At 39.9% G+C, this 12850-nt stretch overlaps 1 protein-coding gene across 1 annotated transcript in view; it reads left to right on the forward strand.

Annotated features, from left to right (window-relative positions):
- The first annotated feature begins 1677 nt into the window (after positions 1–1677).
- The window catches only part of DCP2 (decapping mRNA 2), a 40369-nt gene continuing 29196 nt past the window's right edge, over positions 1678–12850 (forward strand). The window contains exon 1 of the mRNA XM_012763749.2: positions 1678–1953. Coding sequence (XP_012619203.1) covers positions 1901–1953 — 53 coding nt within the window. The 5' untranslated portion in view covers positions 1678–1900. The remainder of the gene's footprint in view (positions 1954–12850) is intronic.

Here is a 12850-nt window from a genome sequence, read left to right on the forward strand (position 1 = left end):
TTGTCTTGGGGCCTACTTCTTAGGAAACCTAAACTAAGGCCTGTACTGTGCCAAAGAGTATTGAATAAAGGAAATGAAATACTCCAGCCTGTGCTTCCCCACTTGACTCCTAGAATACTTCAAGCTGTGCCTGGAAGCATTTTTCTCTTTAGGGAATTTGCCCAGCAAGAAAGAACAACTTACAGAGACTGATGCCATGTATTTCTAACCAACAACTCAGCCAGATCATCCATCCTACAGTGAAGCTCTCAGGAAACAAGTCCCACCCACAATCTTAGAGCTTTCAATTAGCTTTCATAGCAGTTGACTCCAGGTTTTTAACGCCTTACTGTTAAGTGTGAGTGAACTCTCAAGGACCACAGAACACTTCTGATGTGATAGATGGAGACTAATTTAATAGCAAAAAGCAGCTGAGAGGAATAAGAGACTATTCAGGGAGAAGAAAATTTCAAAATCTATTATTAATATCCTCAGAGGGATAAAATATGATACCTATGAAGCAAGAACATTACACCATAAGAAAAAGGACATCTGAAGAACAACAAAGAACCACAGAAAAGTAAAGCTCTATAGATAGCTAGAAGATAAATTGAGGACTTCTCCAAGAAAGAACAAAAAGACCAAGATGGAAAACAGGGGCGTAAAACAGATGGTGACAGGCCTCTTACATCATGCCAAGGGAGTTTGTGCTTGATCATATCATACATACATCAGAAGCCAATGTAGGAGACTAGCAGAAGCTGAAAAGATAGTAACCTGTTTATATCTGAATAAAACAAAACTTAGGCAGTTGCATAGGCCAAGAATGGAAGGAGAGGTACTGGTTAGGCAGTTCTTACAGTAGTGTGGAGAAATAATGCAGACCTGAAATAAAGACAGTGGCATTTAGACAGAAATTAAGAGAAAAGACAGGATCTTAAATGGTAAAACAGACTAAACTCGTAACTGAGCAGGGGTGTGTGGGCTTGCTTCCTTTTGGGTCTGATGCAAGAGGAAGGAGAACAGATAAATCTAGTTTATCCAAGGATTCTGAATGGATTGTAGTCCATTAAGCATGATGAGGAATGGATGAGGACCAGCACGTGGAAGTTGGTGTGTGTTGGGCGTGGAAGGCAGATCACGAGTTAAAGTTCAATTAATGTTTTGAGACTCCATAGGTGCCAGATAGAGGGATAAAGTCCTGTCTTCATATTTGCAGCTAAGTGCCTGGAGAGGGACAGAGGTGAGCCACTTGGAAAATGGATACTCTCTTCAGGGATTTGTAGAGAAAGGCACAGCCCTGGGTGGTGGGGGCAGTGAGGAGTGTAGGATATTTGGTGACAAGACTCATGAATATACGCTTGTGCTTAACGGGTCCTCGGGGTCTGCCCCGCGGAGGACCTGTGCCCACTCGGTCACCCAGGGGTCGTTCAGAACACGCCCAAAGTCCCGGATGTCGGTTTCGTGATCAATAGAGAAGACCTAAGTCCTCCAAACCTAGGAGCGCAAATGAGGCACGATGCGCATGCGTGAGTCCACACCTAGGACTCAATCGCGGCGGCGGGAAGTTGGTTGAGCAGCTTGAAGACGGATTGGAGACGGCGGACCAATAAACAAACATCTCATTGGCTTAGCGAGCGCAGACTCCCAATTCTTCAGCTTTCTATTGGGTCTTTCAAGTAGAGCAGGGGCGTGACTCCCGGGGCTCCGCCCCACGCCTTGGCCCAGTCTCGGGATCCAGGGCTGAGAGAGCAGGACGGAAGTGAGCGGGTCCCGCCCCTTCCCCTGCTGCTCTTGGTTAGAGTCGCCGCCGCTGCCGCCTCCGCTGCGCGCTCTCCGGCGAGCCGGAGTCTCCGTGCCGTGCCCTCGGTCCCCGGCCACGCGGAGCCGGGATGCACTGCTCCTGCTGTGGGTTCTCATCATGGAGACCAAACGGGTGGAGATTCCCGGCAGCGTCCTGGACGATCTCTGCAGGTACCGCGCTACCCCGACCCCGTTTCGCCGCCTCCCGGTTTCCCTCAGAGTCGCCGACTCCCCACAGGCCTCCGGGTCTCCTCCCCTGCGCACATCCAGGTCCTCGCTTCCCACCGTCGACCCTTCTCTCCGACGCCACCTACCCTGTTTTTCCTCGGCAGCCCCCAGTTCTTCCCCGCGGAGCGCCCGGAATTTCCTCATTTTTTTTTTTTAGTTCTCCAACTATTTTGTTTTCCCACGGGCGAAGCCGCTTCGCCAGGGCCTGGGTCTTCTGCGTTTTGCCGCCGCCCCCTCCCATTGTTTTTTCTGCTCCCGTGACTTTCACACACCGTTTACCCTCTCCTGCCCCCGTCTCATCCCGCTTCTGAAAAAGACCCCCGTGTATTAATTTAAGTCTTACGAACCCAGGTGCCCGGACCTACGCAAGCAGCAGTTTTCAAACTTATTCTATCCCCTGTGTATTCTTACGTGTTCGTGGCATTCTCTGTACATTCCTGTAAAGAATTACTCTTATTTTCATTCCTGGACTTTACCTCTGGGGCGGAGGGAAGTCTGGGGCTGCCTTTCGTTTCTTTTCTTCCTTTTTATTCTGAGAGCTGCTTTTCTTTTCATCTCCTGCTTTAAAGGAAATTCTCAACCGCAGGGTTTTAACTCGTAGTATACTTTCACAAGAGAAATGTTCTGCATTCTTCCCTTCTGTTAGCTCTGATTTTAGATAGCCAAACACATGTTCAGTGTACTTAAAATATTTATTTTCCGGAGGTAAAATTTGTGGTGCAGCGATACCTTGTGTATATGGGCCGTGAAATGACTTAGATTACAAGTGAGTAAAAGCTCTGACAAATAACACCTTTTCGCTTACAATTACTGTGTTTGTGTTTAAAAGTCATGCTTTTATTTTTTTTTTTATTTTAAAAAAAAGTTATGCTTTTAGTAGTTGTGTTGCATTCACGCTATTTTTTTAATGGGAACTAAAACACTAATTTTTGTGGAGTTTCTACTGTGTGCCCAGACAGTGGGTTCTCCATTTACCTCTATCATTTTATTTATTTGGTAGGTGCAGTTACACTATTTCCATTTTCATCTGAGCAAACATATTCAGACACTTTGTAATTTACACAAGGTCACGTTCATCTAATTCACAAAATGAAGACATAAACCCTAGGCCTTTTTCTTTACAGTGCTTATGCTTTTCTTCCTACCCCAGGAGGAGGTAATAAGACTACCATTTTAAACCTCACAAAAGAAAAAGTACATGTAGAGAAGTAAATAGATTTTGTAACTAGTAAGAATTAACGTCATTGTACTTCTTTGATGATGGTAGAATTGTAATTTTTGAAATATGATAGATCGAAATGAACCACTTAACAGTTAAAAGGCACTTACTTTCTTTGTTTCTTTAGAGAGACAGGGTCTCACTCCCTTGCACTGGCTAGAGTGAAGTGGCCTCATCATAGCTCACTGCAACCTCAAACTCCTGGGCTCAAGCTGTCCTGCAGTAGCTCGGACTACAGGTGTGCCCCACCACACCTGGCTAATTTTTTCTATTTTTAGTAGAAATGGGGGTCTTGCTCTTGTTCAGGCTGGTTTGGGCACTTATTTTCTATGATCCCAAATTTGGTAGGAAGAAAAAAGTTAATATAGATGTATGTGGATAAATAACTAGAAAAACATGAACCAAAAGTGGGGTTATGGGATTGTGATCTTTATTTCTTCGTGTTTCCAAGATTTTATAGATGTGCATTTTATAGGTTAGAAAAAAATTAAAGATGAGTATTTGGAAAGGTGAGCAATAATTATGTATGGGTTAATAAGGGTAAGAGTTGGTTTAGAAAAAGATGAGGTTATCTTACACATTTTACAGGCATCTGAACTAGTCTTCTAGTATTGGGGTTAATTTGTATATTATCTAGGAATATGTCTTTAAAGAAATGCTGCTGGGCATGGTGGCTCACGCCTGTTATCCTAGCTCTCTGGGAGGCCGAGGTGGGAGGATCGCTGAAGGTCAGGAGTTTGAAACCAGCCTGAGCAAGAGCGAGACCCAGTCTCTACTAAAAAATAGAAATTGTTTGGTCAACTAAAAAATATATATATAGAAAAAATTAGCGGGGCATGGTGGTGCATGCCTGTAGTCCCAGCTATTCGGGAGGCTGAGGCAGAAGGATTGCTTGAGCCCAGAAGTTTGAGGTTGCTGTGAGATCAGCCATTATGATTTTATGTGTGGAACCTGTTTATTCACAAAATAATTATGTTGTGTTTTGTAAACAATATGTTAAACATCTGTTAAGTGTTGATACTTGATTTTCAGTGAGTTTACTTAAGCTATTATACAAAACTTTTGGAATATAGTAACTTCTTTTTTTTTCCTTAAATTTATTTGCAATTACCTTGTTTGGCTTTGTAAACAAGGATGTGATATATTTAAAAATTAGGGCTAGCTACAATAATTAAACCAAATAGCCATTTCTTAAAATTTCAGGTTTTAAAAGTAATGCCATTTTTAAGTTAATATTCACAATACCTTTCTTGACTAAAGGTTTTTTTTTTTTTTTCTTTTTTTTTCAGTAGTGACGGGGGTCTCGCTCTTGCTCAGGCTGGTTTCAAATTTGTGAGCTCAAACGATCCACCGCCTCGGCCTCCCAGAGTGCTAGGATTACAGGTGTGAGCCACCATGCCCTCGGATTAAATATTTTTTAATGTTAGTAATTCAGACTTTTGAGGATTTTAAGCAATTATTTTATGCCTGGGCGTGTTGGCTCACACCTGTAATCCTAGCACTCTAGGAGGCCAAGGCATGAGGATTGCTTTAGGTCAGGAGTTCGAAACCAGCTTGAGCAAGAGCGAGACCTGGTCTCTACTAAAAAATAGAAATTATTTGGTCAACTAAAAAATATGTATAGAAAAAATTAGCGGGGCATGGTGGTGCATGCCTGTAGTCCCAGCTACTCGGGAGGCTGAGGCAGAAGGATTGCTTGAGCCCAGAAGTTTGAGGTTGCTGTGAGCTAGGCTCAGGCCCCGGCACTCTAAACCAGGCAACAGAGCAAGACTCTGTCTCAAAAAAAAATTATTTTATGCTTAGAGTTTAATTTCTATAAAAATAAGTCTTAAATTGAAAGAGGTTAATTTTCCTGGACTTCTTTGCTCACATGTACCTCTTGATTTATGAATTCAGACTCTTGTTTTTGCTCCGTTCATTCCCCCCCCCCAGCCTTTCTGTTGCTGATTGTTAGTGTATGTAGGAGGATTATTTTGATAAATTACATATTTCTGCTAATCTTGCCTACTTCAGCCATTGCCATATAATATAACATTAATACATTTTGGAGAAATGTAAAACTTGAAGTTAATTTTCATGTGAAAAATTAGAGCAGGACATTTGAATTTTTAAAATGTGACTTTGTAGCCATTAGACTGCGTGTAACCTAAGATGTGGAATGTTGTTTCTCATATGCTTTAATATGCTACATTTCATTTACTGGAATACCAGCCATTAGAAATTCTTAAGGCAATTACCAAACAGTAAACTGAGGGAAAATATTTGTGTGTTGAAAAGATATATGCAATATACTGAGTGTAATACTTATTTAGTAATTTGATTCCTTTTGTTAAAACAAATTTTTAAATGGGTTGTGTGTGGGTGCAGACACAGAAAAACTCAGAAAGTACATACACCAAACTGATAACACTGGTTACTTTCTGAGTGGAGTGGAATTAGAGGAGAAGAAGGGAAAGTTCTTGTCTTAAAATGTTCTAGTGCACAAAAATTGTTTTATAATTTTAAAGTATATGTATGACAAAAGTAAATCAGCGTTTTATGGTGCTGTTTGCCTTTGGTATACCATGATTTTAGACAATAATAATCCAGGGCTTCTCATAGTGGCTCATGCCTACAATGCTAGCACTCTGGGAGGCTGAGGTTAGAGGATTGCTTGGGGTTAGGAGGAGTTTGAGAGCAGCCTGAGTAAGAGCAAGACAATTTGAGACCAACCTGAGTAAGTGCAAGACCCTGTCTCTACAAAAAATTAAAAAATTAGTGGGGTTCAGTGGCAAGCACCTGTAGTCACAGCTACTTGGGAGGCTGAGGCAGGAGGATTGCTTGAGCCCAGGAGTGTGAGATTACAGTGAGCTGTGATCACTCTAGTGCATTCTGTCCCAGGCAACAGAGCAAGACCCTGTCTCAAAAAAAAAAAAAAAAATCTAATGCAGACTAAGTGAGGAAGGGCCAGATTTAAAAAAAAAAAAATCCAATACAGAGTTTTTCAAAACTATTTAAACTAGCTTATTAAAAAATTGAAAAGCCTGTTTTTAAAGTAAAAACTGAAAATTATAGTTTGATAAGTTGTTTCTCATTCAAAGAAATGTTTGGAATTTTTTTTATTTTTTTTATTTTTTTATTTTTTTATTTTTTTATTTTTTTTTTGCTGCTTTTTTTTGAGACAGAGTCTCACTTTGTTGCCCAGGCTAGAGTGAGTGCCGTGGCGTCAGCCTGGCTCACAGCAACCTCAATCTCCTGGGCTCAGCGATCCTTCTGCCTCAGCCTCCCGAGTAGCTGGGACTACAGGCATGCGCCACCATGTCCGGCTAATTTTTTGTAAATATATTTTTAGTTGGTCAATTAATTTCTTTCTATTTTTAGTAGAGACGGGGTCTCGCTCAGGCTGGTTTCGAACTCCTGACCTTGAGCAATCCGCCCGCCTCGGCCTCCCAAAGTGCTAGGATTACAGGCGTGAGCCACCGCGCCCGGCCTGGAATTTTTTTTAAAGTCTCTTTTAAGAATTAGATAATAAGGCCATGCTAGTGTTAAAAGGAGAAACATTTTCTGGCAGTTAACATTGCTGCCATTTTGGTGATAGCATAGGTTAATAAAATAATTTGTGCTCATCTTCAGCAATCCCTTTTAGTGTTGGAGTCTACTGAAACATTTCTCTACTAATTGTAATCCTTATGCTAATGTTCTGTCTGTAGGAACATTAAAAAGATAACATTTTGTGTGATGAAGTTTTTCCTGTAACAAATTGTTGTGCAAAGCATTTCATTTCAGCAGTTACTATTAATATATACATATATACACATGCACTTTTAAATCTTTAAAACAGATCAGGAGCATTCACAGATTTGAAAGCATTAAATAGGTTTAATTTTCATGTATCAAATTTCCTTTTTCTTATAAACTTAAAGAAGTCCACTTTTGACTATTAAAAAGATACCATGTGTATGTTTTTTAAAAAATCAGAGTACAGATTTGTAAATGAAAAGCAACAGTCTCTTGCCCTTCCCTTTCAGTTCCTGTTCTGCTTTCCAGAGGCATTGACTTTTACTTGTTTTGTGGTGGTCTTCTGGTGGCTGCTTCAATATTTTTAAATATACTTGTACTAATTTCTTATTTTATCACCTTTAGGTATTAGGGATATAGTTTACTTTTGGTAGGTATTAGGTGAGGGTTTAGTTTACCACACACAGTTTTCCCTTCATCCTACTTCCATTATATTTATGTCATTATTTTAAATCATTCCATTGTTTAACTTTATAACTTCAATATACTTAAAATTATATTTCTCTTTTATGAATTTGTAGACAATATTTCTTGAGTCTGCTTGATAAGGTGAGGTAATTAGTGCCCCATCTTCCATTTCTTTCTTACCCATTCCTTCAGCTTCTATCCAGATGATGAACTTTAAAAAAAAAAAAATTAAGATTGATAATATTTACATTCCATTTTATAACCTTATGAAGTCTGTTACACTTTTACTATTTGTTGATTGGAAAAGCAGAACAATAATAATACCATTTGTTATACAGTATAACTAGGTTCCTATTTTTCACAGTAGAGGCAAGTCTATACTGGTTAGGATTTTGTTTGTTTTCCATAGGACCATAGTCATCATCCCTTTGTAAGTGTCTTGAAGGATGTCTGAATGAATTTTCCTTTCTTACATTCTACAAATTGGTCAAAACACTGTTACCTTTTAGTTTTTTCTTTGGGGAAAGAAGCATATGCTTTTGTCATTATTCCCAGCTATTCTTGAAATCTTTTTTTTTTTTTTTTTTGAATTGGCTTTTTATTCTAATTTTGGTATTTTTGCTTCACATTTGGACTATGATTCTTTTGTACATCTGTCCCTCCCCCCAACCTGCCCAGATTTTCTATCTGCCTTTTTTTTTCTCCTCCTCTGCCTCTTTATTTTATCCATAGTCATACTTTCTGTTCTATAGAATTCTCTTTTCCCATTACACTGCCCTCTTGGAAACCTCCATCCTCCTAGTCCAATGTAGACTGGTTATTCACTAGACTTGCCAAACAACTGGCCTACTCAAATTCACTTTCACAGTTCACCTAGGTTGTATTTTTTCTTTCTCCAATCTCATGTTTTATTCTTTCTTGGTTTTCATTCTTGTTCTGCTGGTGCACATTTTAAGGTAATTTCTTTTGAGGGTGTCATTAGGAGGTAAACTTTCTGAGTTCATCTCAGAAAGTCATTTATATGACTTATGTCTATTTCTCTTTTTACACTTATCTTCCCACGTATGGTCCAGGGTCCACACTTTGAGTAGCAAGGTTCTAGGCGATATTGTTAACATTTCCACAGCTTTTGTTGAATTTATTATAGTAATGATAGTTTTATTTTCTAAGGACTCTTATTTAGTGTGCATTAAAAAAAAAAGTTCCTCTGAAAAAGGAATAGTTTCTCTTAATTCTCTTTGAGGACAAGAATTAGTTCCACCTTTCAACCCTCACCTGTTTTCTTCCTTTTGGTTCCTCAAGTATGTTCTCTTCAGGGTCAATTTTGAGTTTATTTAGTTTTTTGTTATGCTCCAGATTTTTCTTAGATGTGGGGTGATTTTGGTTGCCTTCTCATATTTAAGATGAGACAGTAGGAGGAGGCTTTTTTTTTTTAAGAGACAGAATCTTGCTCTGTCACCTAGCCACTGTGCCCCAGCTGCGGCTTATTTATGAATAGGCTTCTCCTTTATATGAGTAGATAGAAAGTTGGCTCTTACACTTGGGGGCCTTTCAAAAATCACTTGCTTGGAAGGATTGAGCCCAGGACTTTTTTTTGTTTGTTTTAAAAGACAGGGTCTTGCTCTGTCTCCTGGGCTAGAGTGTAGTGATGTCATCATAGCTCACTGTAACTTCAAACTTCCAGTTGTGAGCGATCATCCTGCCTGAGCCTTCCAAGTAGCTGGGACTACAGGTGCACACCAGCACACCTAGTTTTTCTTTTTCTTTCTTTTTTTTTTTTTTTGGTAGAGACAGGGTCTTGCTCTTGCTCAGACTGGTTTTGGACTCATGGCCTGAAGCGATCCTCCTCCCTCAGCCTCCCAAAGTTCTAGGATTACAAGTGTGAGCCACAGTGCCTATTTATGAATGGGCTTCTGCTCTATGTGAGTAGATAGGAGGCTGGTTTTTTAAAGATTAGCTGCTTGGGAGGCTGAGGTGGAAGGATTGTCTGATCCCAGGATTTTGAGGCTAGCCTGGGCAACATAATGAGAACCTGTCTCTCTTAAAAAAAATAAAAGTAAATAAATAAATAAATCAGTGTATGGGGGCTTTCCTTTGGGGTGCCAGTACACAAACTTATCTACTAAATTTACGGCAGAGCCCTCAGGTGGTGTTTCCTCCCTCCCCACTCTTGTAAGAGAAACTCCTTTATTACTGTCAAAGGAGTAAAAGAGAAGACGACATTCTTCTATTACTACATAAACAGACCTTGCTATTTCCTTTGTTTTTAGCCCTATTTCTTATTCCCATCCTCCGGTTTACCTTTCTTTACTTGGGGCTTTCTGGGTTGTGATGGGGTGGGATTGATTTTCTGCTTGTCCTGGGCATTTTCTTATCATATTGCAGGTTGCGGCTGGTATCCTCTAGAAATTTGTTGAAATGAGAATTTCTAGTTAAAGATGGTAGATTAGATACAAACATCTAACATAATTTTTTAAATAAAAATTTTATGTGAATACTCCTACAAGGAAGGGAAGAATGGGTGAAGAGATAAGCAACAAAATTTGGAAATTATAAAGCATAAGGAAAAGTGGTATGTGACTATGAGGTTATAGGGGGAAAAACCCAAACTATTTCCTCTACTATACTCTCACAACACAGATCACTTCTGTAACCAAATATGGAGGGTTTTTCCTCACACACCAAGCAAGCAGTGAATTCTGCAGTGAACACCAACCAGTTGGGTGTCTTCCAATTTAATTCTGACAGTATCTACCTAGAGGTAGCATCAGATCCCACAGTTTGAGAACTCAGTCTGAGGAGACTTCTCCCCACTTCAGACCAGTCAAAAGTCTGGAATTTCTGATATACCACTTTCAGGTTTCCCAGACCTTTTCCTTGGATTTGATTAAAGCTGCTGGGGTGGCTTATGGAATTCAAGAAACACTTGCTTTTACTAGTTTGTTATAAAGGATATTATAGAGGATACAGAAGAAGAGATGTATAGGGTCAGGTTATGTACTACCCTCTAGGAACCTCCACCTGTTCGGCTATCCAGAAGTCTGCCCCTACCCCAACCCTGCCCTTTGACTGATTGTATCATTGACTGTTGCTGATCCACTCTACCTTTAATCCCTCTCCCCTCCAGGAGATTGGGGCCTGGGGCTAAAAGTTCTAATCCCTGGTTGGTTCCTGTAGCAACCAGCCCCCCATCCTGAGGCCATCCTAAAGTCTTCAGCCAACAGTCAGTTTGTTGGCCTACAAAGATACTTAACACTTTAGTGATCCCTAGGGTTTTAGGAGCTGTACTCCAGGAAATGGAGACAGAGTCCAAATATATATTTCACAATATGACAGTGACTTCACAGACCTTAAAGACATGAATGAGAAACTTCTGTGGAAGTGTCAATCTACTCCAGAATGAGAGAATAATAAAAAATGGGAGAAATGAATTTATACATCCTATATGCTGAAAACTCACAGTCGTCTTCCCCTGCTCAGCTTCCAGAATCTGGCAGCCTGGGCTTTACCATCCAGGTAGGATACTAGAAGATTCTTTTCTAGGTAATCTGGCCCGAAAGAGAAAGACCTAAAGATACTGACATTGGAGATCCCCCCAATTGAATGGCTCAGCTTGATCACTTTAAATTGTGCCTCATAGTTTGACCACCCTCCCAAATAGCATTGTGGTTAGTCGCACTTAAATATGAACATCTGAAATAGGCTTCTTAACATGAAAGGCAGAGCTTAAAACTAACCAAAGCTACTGGGAAGAATCAGACTAAGTAGGTAGAAGAAAACTTAAAAACAAAACTATGTTATCTTCTTAGAGGTAGATTTTGACACTATGAAGTGAGAATAAGATACTCTATAAAAGCATACTTTAACTAAAAAGAGCTTTTGGAAATTAAAATTGGAGAGCAGAAACAAAAACCTTAATAAGTGGCTTGCAAGATAAAGTGAAGGAAGTTTCCCAGAAAGTAGAGGTAGGAAAGTAGAGGAAAAATCAGAGGTAGGAAATGTAGAAAAGTTAAAAATTTTAAGAGGATTGGTCTGTGAGGTCTTTCAGCATTGAAATATGTGAGTCTCCAAGTAGATAATGGTCTATTGAATGACAGTTCAATGGATAAAAAATAGTCACTGGAAAATTTGGTGACACTGGGGACAGAAGGAAGATCTTAGAAGCATCCAGACTGAAAAGAAGGTCATCTACAAAAGATTAAGAGTCTGAATGGCTTCAGTCTTCTCAGTATAAAAAACTAGAAGCTGGAATGAGAGAGCACTGTCTTCAATATTCTAAAAGAAAATGATCCCAAGAATATTTTACCCAGATTATCAAGTGTGAGAATAAAGATATCATATGTACAGTGCCTTAGTATTTACCTCCCCTGCATCCTTTCTCCAGAACATATGTGAGGATGTACTTCATGAAAATAAGGAAGTCAGTTAAGAGAAAGACAGATAACAGAAACATGAACTTTTACATGGGATAAAGGTATAGGGAACCATAGGATGCTAGTGGAAGAACAGCATAGGATGATGGATATGTACCAGGTTTAGAGGACAACTGATCCAAATTGGAAGAGATCAGAAGACTAAAAGACATTTTCAACATGATACTGATGCATCTGAATTGTGAAAAGAAAATCTCAAATGTAGATGATTTATGTCCGAGGTATCTAAAAATGAGCCAGGAAGGCATGAGGAGTTGGACCCCAGTCACACACACATCCAGATGGAATTTGATCTGCTGAACTGAGCCAAATCATAAAACCAGCTGCACTGGATTTGAACTATTTACATTGGTCCTGATCACCAATCTCTTGGAGAGATTTGGCTATACCAAACTATATTGATCATGGACTAGAGACATTTAAGCTGATACCCATCAGCTGGTGACAGCCATCATCAATCATGGACTATGCTAAAAATCTTCCAGATGTGTAAACTTATGGTAGCCCTCATAAGCCCCTGCCTAACCTTGCCTGGATGGAACACAATTTAGCTGCTTGTTAAGTTTGTGTCTCCTTAATTGCAATTCCTAAGATCCCGATGAAAACACCATTTTTTTTTTGAGATAGTCTCACTCTGTTGCCCAGGATAGAGTGCCATGACGTCAGCCTAGCCTAAAGCAACCTCAAACTCCTGGGCTCAAGCAATCCTTCTGCCTCAGCCTCCTGAGTAGCTGGTACTACAGGCATGTACCACCATGCCCAGCTAATTTTTTCTGTATATTTTTAGTTGGCCAATTAATTTCTTTCTATTTTTAGTAGAGACGGGGGTCTCAGTCTTGCTCAGGCTGGTCTTGAACTCCTGACCTTGAGCGATCTGCCCGCCTTGGCCTCCTAGAGTGCTAGGATTACAGGCGTGAGCCACTGCGCCTGGCCTAACACCTTTTATTTGGTACTCTGTAGTGTTGGTTTTATTAGTTGACAGAATTAACATCTTGAGAAAAAA

This window comes from Microcebus murinus, chromosome 11 (assembly GCF_040939455.1).
Source record: "Microcebus murinus isolate Inina chromosome 11, M.murinus_Inina_mat1.0, whole genome shotgun sequence".
Lineage (NCBI taxonomy): Eukaryota > Metazoa > Chordata > Mammalia > Primates > Cheirogaleidae > Microcebus > Microcebus murinus.